Source organism: Sminthopsis crassicaudata, chromosome 2, assembly GCF_048593235.1.
Source record: "Sminthopsis crassicaudata isolate SCR6 chromosome 2, ASM4859323v1, whole genome shotgun sequence".
NCBI lineage: Eukaryota > Metazoa > Chordata > Mammalia > Dasyuromorphia > Dasyuridae > Sminthopsis > Sminthopsis crassicaudata.
Genome location: NC_133618.1, coordinates 234,592,928 through 234,607,165, shown reverse-complemented (window position 1 = coordinate 234,607,165; position 14,238 = coordinate 234,592,928). Strand labels below are relative to the sequence as shown.

At 34.9% G+C, this 14,238-nt stretch overlaps 1 protein-coding gene across 2 annotated transcripts in view; it reads right to left on the bottom strand.

Annotated features, from left to right (window-relative positions):
• SLC9A8 (solute carrier family 9 member A8) overlaps positions 1-14,238 on the bottom strand; it is a 116,309-nt gene that overhangs the window by 75,125 nt on the left and 26,946 nt on the right. For both annotated transcript variants that reach the window (XM_074288577.1, XM_074288576.1), the window contains exons 4-5: positions 11,677-11,735; positions 2,406-2,489 (exon numbers count right to left, since the gene is read on the bottom strand). In XM_074288577.1, coding sequence (XP_074144678.1) covers positions 2,406-2,489; positions 11,677-11,735 — 143 coding nt within the window. The remainder of the gene's footprint in view (positions 1-2,405; positions 2,490-11,676; positions 11,736-14,238) is intronic.

Sequence of the window (14,238 nt, the reverse complement as noted above, 5' to 3'; positions counted from 1 at the left end):
TCTTCAACATAGAGAAGAGCTAATCCAATTCCAATTGATTAATGATGAACAGAATCAGCTACATCCAGAAAAGGAACACTGGGAAATGAGTGTAAACTGTTATTTTTACCTTCTGAATCCAATTCTTCCTGTGCAACAAGAAATTCGGTTCTACACACATATATTGTATCTAGGATATACTGTAATATATTAAACATGTATAAGACTGCCTGCCATCTGGGGGAGGGGGTTGGGGGAGGAAGGGAAAAAATCTGAAAAGAAGTAAGTGCAAGGGATAATGTTGTAAAAAATTACCCATGCATATGTAATGTCAAAAAAAAAAGTTATAATTATAAAATAAAATAAAAATTAAATTATAAAAAAAAAAAGCATGCATGCCTATAAAAAGCTTGTGTCCTCTCATTGACCCCAGTCAGTTTTAGCAGTTTTAAGCTGTGTGATCTCTTATCAGAAACTCACCCCTCCTCCTCATCCTGCCTTCATTATAAATACTACCTGGGACCAAAATTGTATAGACCACAGACTTGATTATTCTTCCAATTCCTTATTGTTATAACTAAGTTACAACATCTGTGGAAACAGAATATTGTTCTCTCATCAGTTCTCACACAAGAAAGAAAGAAAAAAAAAAGAAAAAAAAAAGGTGAAAATAGTGTGTATTCATCCCCATTCAGTCTCTCTAGATGTAGATAGCATTTTTCATCCAAAGTTTATTAGGACTGCCTTGTATCACTGAACTGCTGAGAATAACCAAGCTTATCATAGTTGATCATCACATAATTTGGTTTTTTTTTAATTAATTAATTAATTTAATTAATTTTTACAAAAATTTTATGCATAGGTAATTTTTCAACATTGATAACTGCAAAACCTTTTGTTCCAACTTTTCCCCTCCTTCTCCCCATTCCTTCCCCCAGATGGCAAGTTGACCAATACATGTCAAATATGTTAAAGTATAAGTTAAATACAATATATGTATATACACCTGTCAGATTGGCTAAGATGACAGGAACAAATAATGATGAATGTTGGAGGGGATGTGGGAAAACTGGGACACTGATACATTGTTGGTGGAGTTGTGAAAGAATCCAGCCATTCTGGAGAACAATTTGGAACTATGCCCCAAAAGTTGTCAAACTGTGCATACCCTTTGACCCAGCATTGCTGTTATTGGGATTATATCCCAAAGAAATACTAAAGAGTGGAAAGGGACCTGTATGTGCCAAAATGTTTGTGGCAGCTCTTTTTGTTGTAGCTAGAAACTGGAAGTTGAATGGATGTCCATCAATTGGAGAATGGTTGGGTAAATTGTGGTATATGAAGGTTATGAAATATTATTGCTCTGTAAGAAATGACCAGCAGGAGGAATACAGAGAGGCTTGGAGAGACTTAAATCAACTGTTGCTGAGTGAAATGAACAGAACCAGAAGATCGCTGTACACTTCAACAACAATACTGTATGAAGATATATTCTGATGGAAGTGGAAATCTTCAACATAAAGAAGATCCAATTCACTTCCAGTTGATCAATGATGGACAGAAATAACTATACCCAGAGAAGGAACACTGGGAAGCGAATGTAAATTGTTAGCACTACTGTCTATGTACCCAGGTTACTTATACCTTCGGAAGCTAATAATTAATGTGCAACAAGAAAATGCTATTTACACACATATATTGTATCTAGGTTATATTGTAACACATGTAAAATGTATGGGATTACCTGCCATCGGGGGGAGGGAGTGGAGGGAGGGAGTGGATAATTTGGAAAAATGAATAAAAAAAAAATTTAAAAAAAAAAAACAAAAACAATATATGTATATATGTCCAAACAGTTATTTTGCTGTACAAAAAGAATTGGACTTGAGACAGCATCACATAATCTTGTTGCTGTGTACAATGTTTTCCTGGTTCTGCTTGCTTCATTCAGAATTAGTTTATGTTAATCTTTCCAGACTTTTCTAAAATCAACCTGTTCATCATTTTTATAAAAATATAATATTTCATTACTTTCCTTTACCAGCCATTCCCCAATTGATGGACATGAGGATGATATCCTTTAATTCATTTCTCTTTTGTTTCATTTTGAACACTGCTTGATGTTGATTATGGTTTAAGATTTGGGATTTTTATTTAGACATGAAACTTCCTGAATCTCGTTCAGAATCTATTTCCTTGGCAACTTTACCAAACCCAGCAAGTTTGAAATTTAATCATTAATAAATAAAAGAAGTTGCTTTTATTCAGAAATCTAAATAGTTAGCACAACCTTTCCAATCTATGTAATCCACAAAAAAAAGATAAATGAAACTTAGGTGAAGACAATGCTCTTAAATCAAACTATAACTTTTAAATAATTTGCTTTTCTAAACATAAGGATTATATTAAGATGGAAAATATCTTACCTTATGTAATGAATATCCTGATTCAAATATGATAGGAGGAAGCAAGAGAAGAAAGAACATATTTGGCCGAAACATTTCTTCTTCCTACAAATAAAAAAATCTGTTAGAAGCAGATAGTGGACAGAATTCTGGAAAGATGGAGTAGTACATCAGAAACTTTTAGCTCCCCAAATTTCCTCCACAAAAAAAAAGAAATTATGACTCCTCAGAGCATCGGAAATAAATGGATAAAACACTTTCCCTCCTAAGACAATTTCAAGAGACCCCAAAAAAAGGCCCAACTTCCAAGAGCAAGGGTTTTGCCTGAGTGAAGTGTAAACACCTAAAGGAAGACTTCACAATCACAGACAACAAGTCCTGAGGACAGCTGGATAGAGAAACAAACCTCAGCCTTAGAAACTTTCATCTCTTATAGACAGTTGGGAGGATAGGGTGTAGGATAGGGTATCTGACAGCCAAGTAGAAATCTGAAGGAGCTTTCACTATGAAGGGACACCGAGCACAGCTGTGCTGACCAGATGCATTCTGAGCTGTTAATTTAGGGAAAAGGTGTTACTATACACCTGGTAAGTACAGTAGTGAGGGACAGGCTGGGACCCAGCTGGCTTCGGGCATTTGTAGGAGAGCAGAGTTCCTTGTTTCAATTCCAAGACAACTGTAAAGGACAGCTTTCGTTGACAGCCACTAGAGGGACCTCAAGGAGCAAGATCATTTGTATGGCTGTGGGGGGGTCCTAGCTGTGGCTTAGCAATAGAGGAGAGCCCAAGGTGAGCCCTGAGAGAGACCTCAGAAAATTCATTCTCCATACCTGGGGACTACAACTTGGTAACACTAATAGCTGCTGAAACAAAATAAATAATGAGTAAGCAAAGGAGAAAGAACACAACTATAGATAGTTACTATGAGAATAGAGATCTGGCTTCATATTCAAAGAAAAATAATGGAACTTTAAAAGCCACTCCTTTTTCAATGAGAAAGGTCAAATGTTCCCAAACACAAGAAGAGTTCTTAGAACTTAAAACATCAAATAAGAGAAATCAAGGAAAAATTAGGGGGGGGGGGGAAAATAAGAGCAATTCAAGAAAATTATAAAAAGAAAGTCAACTAACTAGAAAATAGATAATCAAAAACTTAAGAAAGAAAATAATTCCTTGAAAACTAGAATTGAACAAGGGAATGCTAATGATAGTCTAACACACGAAGAAATCATAAAGCAAAAATAAAGGATGAAAAAATTAAAGACAAAGTGAGACATCTCATCAGAAAATCTAGAAAACAGATTGAGGAGAAATAATAAGAATTTTTGTATTACCTTAAAATTACAATTAAGAAAATAACCTGATACAATATTACAAGAAATTATCAAGGAAAATTGTCCTGAAGTTCTAGTACAAGAAAGCAAATTAGAAATAGAAAAACTGTTAATCACCCTCTTCTTGATATTCTCTTCTAAGTTGTCATGATACTATTTTCTCCTTGTTCTCCAACCTGACTATTTCTTAAATCTCCTTTGCTAGTTAACTAGTGTAAGCTCTTTTGCTCAATGGTATATAATATTCCAAGATCTGTAGTTCTTCTGAGTAGTAGCTGCTAGGTCTTATATAATCTTTATTGTAGCTCTCTGATATTAAAAATCTTTTTTTTTTTCCTTACTACTTCTAATATTTTCTCCTTAATTGAGAGCTTTGAAACTTAGCTATTATATTCCTGTAAGTTTTCCTTTTGGGATTGCTTTCAGGTAGTGATCAGTTGGTTTTTCTATTTCTTGTTTGCTTTCTTATACTAGAACTTCAGGACAATTTTCCTTGAGGGTTAGGGTAAAATGTGGTGAGAAGGATAGGGAGGAAAAATAGAAAAGAGGAAAATACACAAGTAATTTTAGCTTGGGATATGAATGGGATAAATTTACCCACAAAATAGAAATGTATAGCAGATTAAAAATCTGCTATCTGATGAGTAATAAATGATGAGTAGTAAATTGAGGAGTAAATTGTGGTTTAAACAGAGATGGACCAGTTCCTTTCTCTCTCTCCTTCCTTCCCCAAAGTAACCAATGGCGGGTTCGGCAGCAAAGGAATTTGCTACTTAATGCTGTATGGAAACATAGTCTTTATTGATTAGAATGGAAACACCGGAGAGCCGGTGGGCAAAATGGCTGCATGGTACAAGGCCATTTGCAAAGAGAAGATTCCCGTTCTCTCTTTTATGCAGTGATGTAGGGAGGTTCCTGAGAGTGATATAAATTAAGATAAGGATTCTCTTGTTATCTTTTGGGGACAGACAGAAGTCTCTTCCCAAAAGGAATTTCCTGATGCCATTTGGTCTATTTGAGCAGATTAGAATGGAGGCTGTAAAACCCTGGCCACCTCAGATAGCCCAAACTAGTTTGACCAGATCTTGTATCAAAGATCCAAGTCCCAAAAGAAGTTGGAGATCAAACAAAGAATACCAAAGGGGCTACCGCCCTCAACACTATCCATTGATGCTTTCAAGAAGTATGTCATATCACTCTGATACCTTCCACCACTAACTCCTCTTTTTCCCATCTCATATGAACAAGGGGTGGCTCTTCTATTTGCCAAGACAAACCCATCTACCTACATACACAAGTGATCCTATTCTATCCCATCTTTTGTAGCATTTTCACTTACCTTCAATCTTTGTCTACTAGCTGCTTCCCTGCTGCTACAAACACACTCATGTCTTTCCCATCCTCAAAAAAAGGCATAATTTGATCCATTTATCTTAATCCTCTAGATTTTGACCTGTATCTCAATTTTGTGACTAAACTCTTTGAAAACATTGTTTACAATTGGTGCCTACATACTAACTCTATTAACCATATTATTCAATTGAAACACTCTTCTCCAAAATTAACAATGATCTTTTAATTGCCAAATCTAATGGCTTTTCTCAATTATCATCATTTTTCATACTCTACAGTCTCTGAAAATGTTCATCAATCACCCTCTTCTCCTTGATAATCTCTTTTAGGTTGCTATGGCACTACTCTGTCCTAGTTCTCCAATCTGTCTGCCTACCTCACAGTCTTCTTTACTGGTTCTTTAACCAGTTTAAGACTTATAGCCATAAATGACCACCCATCTCGTGCCCCACCCCCAACCTCCCCAATGCCCAAAGCTGAACTCATTTTTCCTCCTAAATGTCCATTCTTCCTAAATGTTTTATACTGTCAAGGACATTATTCCCCCAAGTCACCCAAGCCTGAAACCTTGACTCCTCACTATCATTTTCCATAATGTCCCAAGTTTAACTTAGAAAAGATAGGTAAGACAGCTAGAATAAGAAAGGAAAGAGTCATTAAGAGAAAAAAAAATTTTTTTTGCATTGGGTGTAATATCAAAAACTGTGCTAAAATACTTTCCTGAAGAGCTTCCCTTACCCTGACAGCTTCCTTCTCAGAATGCAACTGCACACATAATTTCTTTCAGCCTCAGATTCCCTAGTGAAGCTTCCTCCCCCTTTTACTCTGCCATGAAACCTGATTGGCTCCTGCTTCTCTAACACTACTTCCTGGTTTAGGGCCAATAAAAAATCCAAGCCAGACTGTGCTTCCTAGAGTGAGTGAGTGCCTGAGATTATAAGAATCATTGTACCCTAATGGTTGCCGAACCAGATGCATTTCCACATGGAGAGAGGAGAGCTGTATCCAGGGAAACCAAGAGCCCCTGTATTTTTGTTGCATATTTTTACTCTATTAAGACAAAGTAACCTTTCTCACTTGTAAGTGCTGAGTGCATTGTGAATACATAATTTTCTCCAAGTATTAAACCTGAACCAAGAGGGTATTACCTTTAGAGCCATGCCTACAACAAAGATATACAGAGAACGAATATAAAAATATAAGACCAAGAGCCATTCCATATTGGATAAGCTTGTCAAAGAATATGAACAGTTCTCAAAAGAATTACAAACCATTAGGAACCATATGAAAAGCTGCTCCAAATAGTAAGAAGAGGAATGTAAATGAAAACTGAGATCCTACTTCATATGTCCAACAAACTGGCAAATGTGACAAAATATGAAAACATTCAGTGCAGATAAAGAAAACATTCATCTGTGGAAAGAGAAACACACTAAAAATGAACTAGCCCAACAATTCTGGAAAGCTATTTGAAAATGTACTAAGTGGCAACTAGGTGATGAAGTAGATAGAGAAACAGCCCTGAAGTCAGGAGGATCTGGGTTCAAATTTGACTCAGACACTTAACATTGGCTAGCTGTGTGACCCCTGACCCAATTGCCTCAGGGAAAAAAAAAAAAGACTAATGCTTTTTTACTCTTTGATGTCAGTCACTGAGCAGGCATTAATAGGAATAAGACAGAAGAAAGTAAAGACAGAAAGGCCTTATATTCACCAAGATATGCATAACAACACTTTTTGTATTAGCAAACAAATGAAAACAAAGAAGTTTAGGGTTAAACAAATTGTTTTACATTGATGTATTAAAATATTGCTAGACCATAAATAATTAAGGTGAAAATTGAAAGAAACATGAGAACTTATGTCAACTGAAGAATAAAATAAGAACCAGAAAAACCATATACACAACTATAACAATATAAATGAAAAGAACAACAACAAAAATCCTCAAAAAACTACAATAATAAAAACAAAAATGAATGCTGAAACAAAGCTTGGCTTCCAAGAGGGAAAATGTACTTGCATGCCCGAGTGATAGAGGGCTTTGGGTGATGAATACTGTCTATACTATCACATAGTCAACGTGGAAATTAGTTTTGAATTGGTTTTCTTTCTTTTTAAATTTCTGTTAAAAGAGATGATATATTTGGAAAAAGAAAAGGAATGATATAAAAACAAAAGATGCCAGTAAAAATTAAAAATAAAATAAAATTAGAAATAGTCAATAAGGGATAGTAAGATACACTAAAAAACAGCTAGACTTGGGATCAGAAGACATGGCTTTTGCCACTAACTGGACCTGTGTGACTGAGGAAGTCACTCACAAATTTGGGCTCTGTTTTTATCTGAAAAATGAAGGGATGGGCTAGGTAAATTTTGATGATTTTCACAAAGTATGATGTATATTTGTCCAATAAAATGGATCTTTCTTTTAACTAATTAATAAATCAATAAACATTTAGTAAATGCCTACTGTGTGCCAGAAATGGTGCAAAGTAATATGGATGGGCATATAATGTTAATGAGAAAAGACAACATGTAAAAGGATGCTAGAAAGAGGGGAGAAAACATATTTGTGTGAAATCATGGTAGCAAAGTCTAGAAAATGAAAGATAGCTAGTCTGGGCCCTTCTTCACATGGAGATCCTGGGAGAAATTCATGAAGTATCAATAAATCAATCACTTTGTACTCAATGCTCCTCCTCAGCCTTTATCAATCACATTACTTCCCCCCCACCCATCCATGAAGCCCTTGCTGAAACAGTACTTCTTACCACCAGTCATTTCTCTTCTGAAGGCCCAGCACTTTTCAGGCTCACCTCATTATGTAACATACATATCTTTATATATCTATATCTATAAATATGTATATATGTATATGGGTATATACAAATATACATATGTATATATCTTTATATTAGTCATTATTACTATTATAACATAAATACAAAGTAATTTTAAAGAAGAATTAGCCTTGGAGGATCAGGAAAAAAATGATTTGGGAAGTAGCACTTGAGGGAAATTAGGGGATTCTAAGAGTCAGGGTTAAGGATGGTTTCTATTTGGTCCTTGAGGCATAAAGAACCATTGGAGTTTACTGAGAAGGTGAGTGAAATGCTAAGAGCTGGGCTTTAAAAACCTTGGCATTTTTATGGAAGATGGATTGTTTCTAATATTATTTGTATGATATCGGGACACACTATTACATGGGCTTATTACTTGTTCTCTGGGGCCTGCTAGGTAACACAGTAGGGACTGCTGGTCTGAAGTCTGGAAAACTTGAGTTCAAATTCAGACTCAAAAACTTAATGGCTATGTGACCCTGGCCAAGTCACTTTGCCCTGTTTGCTCAATTTCTTTATCTGTAAAATGAGCTGGAGAAGGAAGTGGCAGACCTAGATCTTTGCCACAAAAATCCAAATGGAGTCACAAAGAATTGGACACAACTACTTGCTGCTACATACAAGTCTTTTAAAAATCTAAATTGTTCAGTCAGTTTCCTGTGCTTCCATTTCAGTCTCTTTAGGGATATTTATCCCTTTTCCTCATCAGAATTATTTCTCTTTGAATCTTCACAATTTCATTCTTAGAAAGTTTCATATCCCTCCTGAAATGCCTTATCCTGTAGAATTAATGTTTATTCCACTGTATTCTACCTTTTCTTTCTCTGAACTTTGACATCTACTTTTCCAAAATCCACCCATTGATTCTTTCTCTTTTTGAAGAATAAAATTATCATGAAGGTGGGGCAAGAAAACAAATGTCAACCAATTTTTATATAAACTGAAGTCTTCTCATCGTTTCCAAATGCCTGTGTGCTATGTATATGATTTATATATTCATATTTCTCATCTTCTGTACAAATAGACTATGGGGGACAACTAGATAGAGTAGTGGATAGAGTACCAGTCCTGGAGTCAGGAGGAATTAAGTTCAAACCCAGCCTTAGACATTTAACACTTGGTAGCTGTGTTATCCTGGGCAATTCACTTAACCCCAATTGCCTTGTTAAAAAAACAGACCATACAAAGAATATGAACAGGCAATTTTCAGATGATAAAATTAAAACTATTTCCACTCATATGAAAGAGTGTTCCAAATCACTATTGATCAGAGAAATGCAAATTAGGACAACTCTGAGATACCAGTACACACCTGTCAGATTGGCTAAGATGACAGGAAAAGATAATGACAAATATTGGAGGGGATGTGGAAAACTGGGACACTGATGCATTATTGGTGGAGTTGTGAATGAATTCAACCATTCTGAAGAGTGATTTGGAATTATGCCCAAAAAGAAATCAAACTGTGCACATCCTTTGATCCAGCAGTGCTACTCCTGGGCTTATATCCAAAAGAAATACTAAAGAAGGGAAAGGGACCTCTATGTGCCAAAAAGTTTGTGGCAGCCCTTTTGTAGTGGCTAGAAACTGGAAAATGAATGGTTGGGTAAATTGTGGTATATGAATGTTATGGAATATTATTGTTCTGTAAGAAATGACCAGCAGGATGAATACAGAGAGGCCTGGAGAGACTTACATGAACTAATGCTGAGTGAAATGAGCAGAATCAGGAGATCATTATTCACTTCAACAACAATACTATATGAGGATGTATTCTGATGGAAGTGGATATCTTCGACAAAGAGAAGATTTAATTCAGTTCCAATTGATCAATGATGAACAGAATCAGCTACACACAAAGAAGGAACACTGGGAAATGAGTGTAAACTGTTTGCATTTTTGTTTTTCTTCCCAGGATATTTTTACCTTCTGAATCTAATCCTCCCTGTTCAACAAGAGAACTGTTCAGTTCTACACACATATATTGTATCTAGGTTATACTATAACATTTAACATGTATAAGACTGCCTGCCATCTAAGGGAAGGGGTGGTGGGGAAAGGAAAAATCAGAACAGAAGTGCGTGCAAGGGATAAAGTTGTAAAAAATTACCCATGTATATGTACTGTCAATAAAAATTTATAATAACAAAAAAAAACTATTGAAAAAAAAAAAGAAAGAAAGAAAGAAAGAAAGAGACCAAAAGAATAGAGCACCAACCCTGAAGTCAGGAGGACCTGAGTTCAAATTTGAGTTCAGGTACTTAACACTTCCTAGCTGTGTGACCCTGGGCAAGTCACTTAACATATCCCCCACACCCCCTGAAAAAGGAAGAGAGCAAAAGAAAGCAGAAAAATACAAGAGCCTAAGAGACATCTGCACTAGATATTGCTCTGATTAGGAGCCAAAGATTTTTAAAATTGTTGTTATTGTTTTTCCAGGATAGCATGTCTGGGTGGAACATCTGGATCTCCTTCACTGCAGTGTGAAGCCTTTCAATGGTGGTGGTGCTTTTCATATGTAAATTTGTTTGTGATGGACACATACTGGTTGACACCATAAGCCACTTAGGGACTGGCCTAGGCTTTGGGTAGCTGCACCCTCAAGTGCAGCTTGATTTGGGGCTCCCATGAAATATTAAATATACCTTTCATTTAAAAAAAAATGAGTGAATAAAAAAAATCGCCCACCCTTTAAAAAAAACCAAAACAGACCATAGATCGTAGTATACTTCAGTGACATCCTTTCCAATTTCTAATTTTGTTTTTCTTCACTATGCATTCCAACCCCAGTTCCTAAATTTCCTTTTATAAGCATATTCTCTTAATAGACAATGGATTCTATATCTATTAAAAATGTTAAGTTCTTTCACAATAAGGACTGCTTCAGTCTTTGTATCTATATCCCCAGAACCATCTCTATGGGCTCCAACTTAGTGAATAGATAACCTTTCTTTTCATTTTGAAGTCCTTTGGATTAGAGTGCAAGACCCTGGACAAACATATTCTTGTTAGTTCTTCTTACATACACTACAAACTTGGCCATTCCTATAATGTAGCTCTCTAAGTTCTCTTAGATTTTGAGATTCAGTTTTCATGGGTAGAATTAAGTTCCTAATCAGGAGCTCTCCATGTGGATGAAATCATAGATCTAATTAAAACAACAACAAAAACAACAACTAGATCATTTTCAAATACTTCTATTACAAGATTTTATTCCCTCTCCCTCTCCCTCTCCCTCTCCTGGGTTTTGAGTTCCTTAAAAGCATAAAGCATGTCTTCTCTTCCCTAATTCCTAGCAATATAATAAAACATTCTATGCACTTAATAAGTATTCGGTAAATGAACAAGAATATAAGAATGTATGAAAAAGAATTTTGGCTGCTAAGTCCCCTCCATCTCTAACCTTAAAGCAATATAAGAAGATAGGTGAATATTCATAATATATTTATTCCTCAATGTTTTGAATAGGTCCATATTAAAGTAGTTTTTAAATCCAGAGTTATTCATCTAGTATTCTTTCACTTGAGGCAGCACTAGAACTACAATTTGAATGGCTAAGATCTGAAAACAAAATCAATATAAAAATGAAGCTTAATAGCATATCTCGAAAAACAACAGTACTATAAATATCTCAATTAACAGAATGTAGTAGTAAAGGAATATTAATCACCAGAATACAATTTTCATCAGTATTACCTTTAAAAACAAAATAATTAAGGGCAACAAATATCCAAACTATATAAAAAATAATTATAAACATTACCTTCCAATTTGCCAACTTCTGAGATTCTATGATTTTTATAACTGCTCCCATGAGAATACCTATAAGAAAAGAAGATAGCCAACTTTATTTTGAAGAAATTCATGAAAATGTAGTCACTGTTAATTTAAAAAAAAAATCTTTCAGGAAACTTGTATTCTAATGGGGGGGGGAAATAAGTTTATATAGAAACAGAAAGAGAGTAAATACAAAGGAGTTAATTAAATTCAAGGTAGTTTTATTTTTTTAAAAAAATAAAAGATATCAAAATTTATCTTTTGAAAAAAGGTTTAAGATCTTAATTTTAAAATTTTCAATATTAAGCAAGATTTGTTTAATAGTACTCTTTTATTTTCTGCAACAGGATGGATCACAATAAAAAAAGGATGGGGAATTAGAAAACCTAGGTTAATGAATAAATAGCTAAATAGACTCTACTGATTACCATAAATAATCACAAATATGAAGAATGCAGAGAAATAGAGGAAAGTTCTACATGAAATAAGGCAAAGGTGAGAAAAGATAAGAGTATTATGTATGTATATATGCACATATATATATACTTATACATATACACACTAAAAATTCTGAATATAATCATAAGGGAGAAATTATGATGTTAATGATAAATTCACCAATATCTATATGTATAGGGTTTTTTATGATAAAGGTGACTAAATACAAAATGTAAAGTTAAATTATAAATTTTGCAAAGGTTTTCTCTAAAGCCTGTAATACCTGATATTATCTTATACTAGCAGAATTCTGACTGCTAATAGTTGTACCACTTCCATGGAATTAGAGCACTAATCTTAGTAGAATTTTCCTAATATATGAGGGATTTAAAAGCTGAATGATATCCTGGAGTTTAGAGATCAGAGTGACAAATCTTCCCTTCTCAGCTCTGAGACTATCTCAATATTTGTTCTAGAAGGCAGACTTGAATCATGCTAAGGAGTTCTGAAAGGGGCACATATAGACATAATCTGCAAGGAATTCACTGCAAAGAGTAAGTAAGGACTTCCAGGAGTTGAGGTGTCATAGTAATATGTTTCATTATCCCCAATATCACCCAGAACTTAGCTAGCTAAATCAGAAGGAATTGTTGGCATAATTGCAACATGCAAAAGAGAAAGCAAGAAGGTGAAAAGTGGGCTGAACTATAATAGAGAAAGAGATATCTAGGAAAGCCATTAGCCCTTTTAGGCATCTTGCAAAATAAGACTTGTGCTGAATTTTTTTTTATTAATTTTATAATTATAACTTTTTTTTTGACAGTACATATGCATAGGTAATTTTTTTTTTTACAACATTATCCCTTGTACTCCCTTCTGTTCCGAATTTTTCCCCTCCTTCCCTCCACCTCCTCCCCTAGATGGCACGCATTCCCATACATATTAAATATCTTATAGTATATCCTAGGTACAATATATATGTGCAGAATCGAATTTTGTTATTGTTGCAAAGGAAGAATTGTATTTGGAAGGTAAAAATAATCTGGGAATAATAACAAAAAAAAAAAATGCTCACAGTTTACACTCATTTCCCAGTGTTCCTTTTCTGGATGTAGCTGATTCTGTCCATCATTGATCAACTGGAATTGGATTAGCTCTTCTCTATGTTGAAGATATCCACTTCCATCAGAATACATCCTCATACAGTATCATTTTTGAAGTGTATGATGATCTCTTGGTTCTGCTCATTTCACTCAGCATCAGTTGATGTAAGTCTCTCCAAGCCTCTCTGTATTCCTCCTGTTGGTCATTTCTTACAGAACAATAATATTCCATAACATTCATATACCATAATTTACCCAACCATTCTCCAATTGATGGACATCCATTCATTTTCCAGTTTCTAGCCACTACAAAAAGGGCTGCCACAAACATTTTGGCACATACAGGTCCCTTTCCCTTCTTTAGTATTTCCTTGGGATATAAGCCCAGTGTGCTGAAGTTTTTTTAAAGTTTTTTTTAAAGTGATAACCCAGTTCTTCTTAATGAGGGAATGCTTTTATCAAGGACTACTCTTTTGCCCATCTTTCCTTCCCCATCTGTCCTGCTCATATCTCCTAAACATCTCCTGTATCCTGATTTTTGCTTCAAACAAAAAAGAAACCAGGAGTTAGCTAAAGATAAACATTCATTTAAATCAGTGAAGAGAGCCAACTCTCTGCCTTAATACTGGGAATTTTACTAACTGGAGTCTTTGAACTATTGTGATTGTATTACTTTTTGTCTGATATAAATTCAATAAAAATGAGATTGGAGGGAAAGAAGAAACCTCATGGACCTAATCAGCTCCCACATAGATTCTAGGCTAAAAGACAAGCTTTACTATTCTTACACAGTACAGTTAATAAATTTTAGGAGAAAGAAAAGAGGGAGTAAAAATTGGAGAGAAGAGGGAAAAAAAATACTATCCTAAATGACCCATCAAATAAAGGCACAGGAAAGGATTCAGTTCAGCCCCAGTGCAGCAGAGAGAAGGAAACAGAACTAGTTATCCCAGTAAGAGGCCTATATTCATCAATGTTACACTAATTCTAAGGTTTCCCCTCAATTA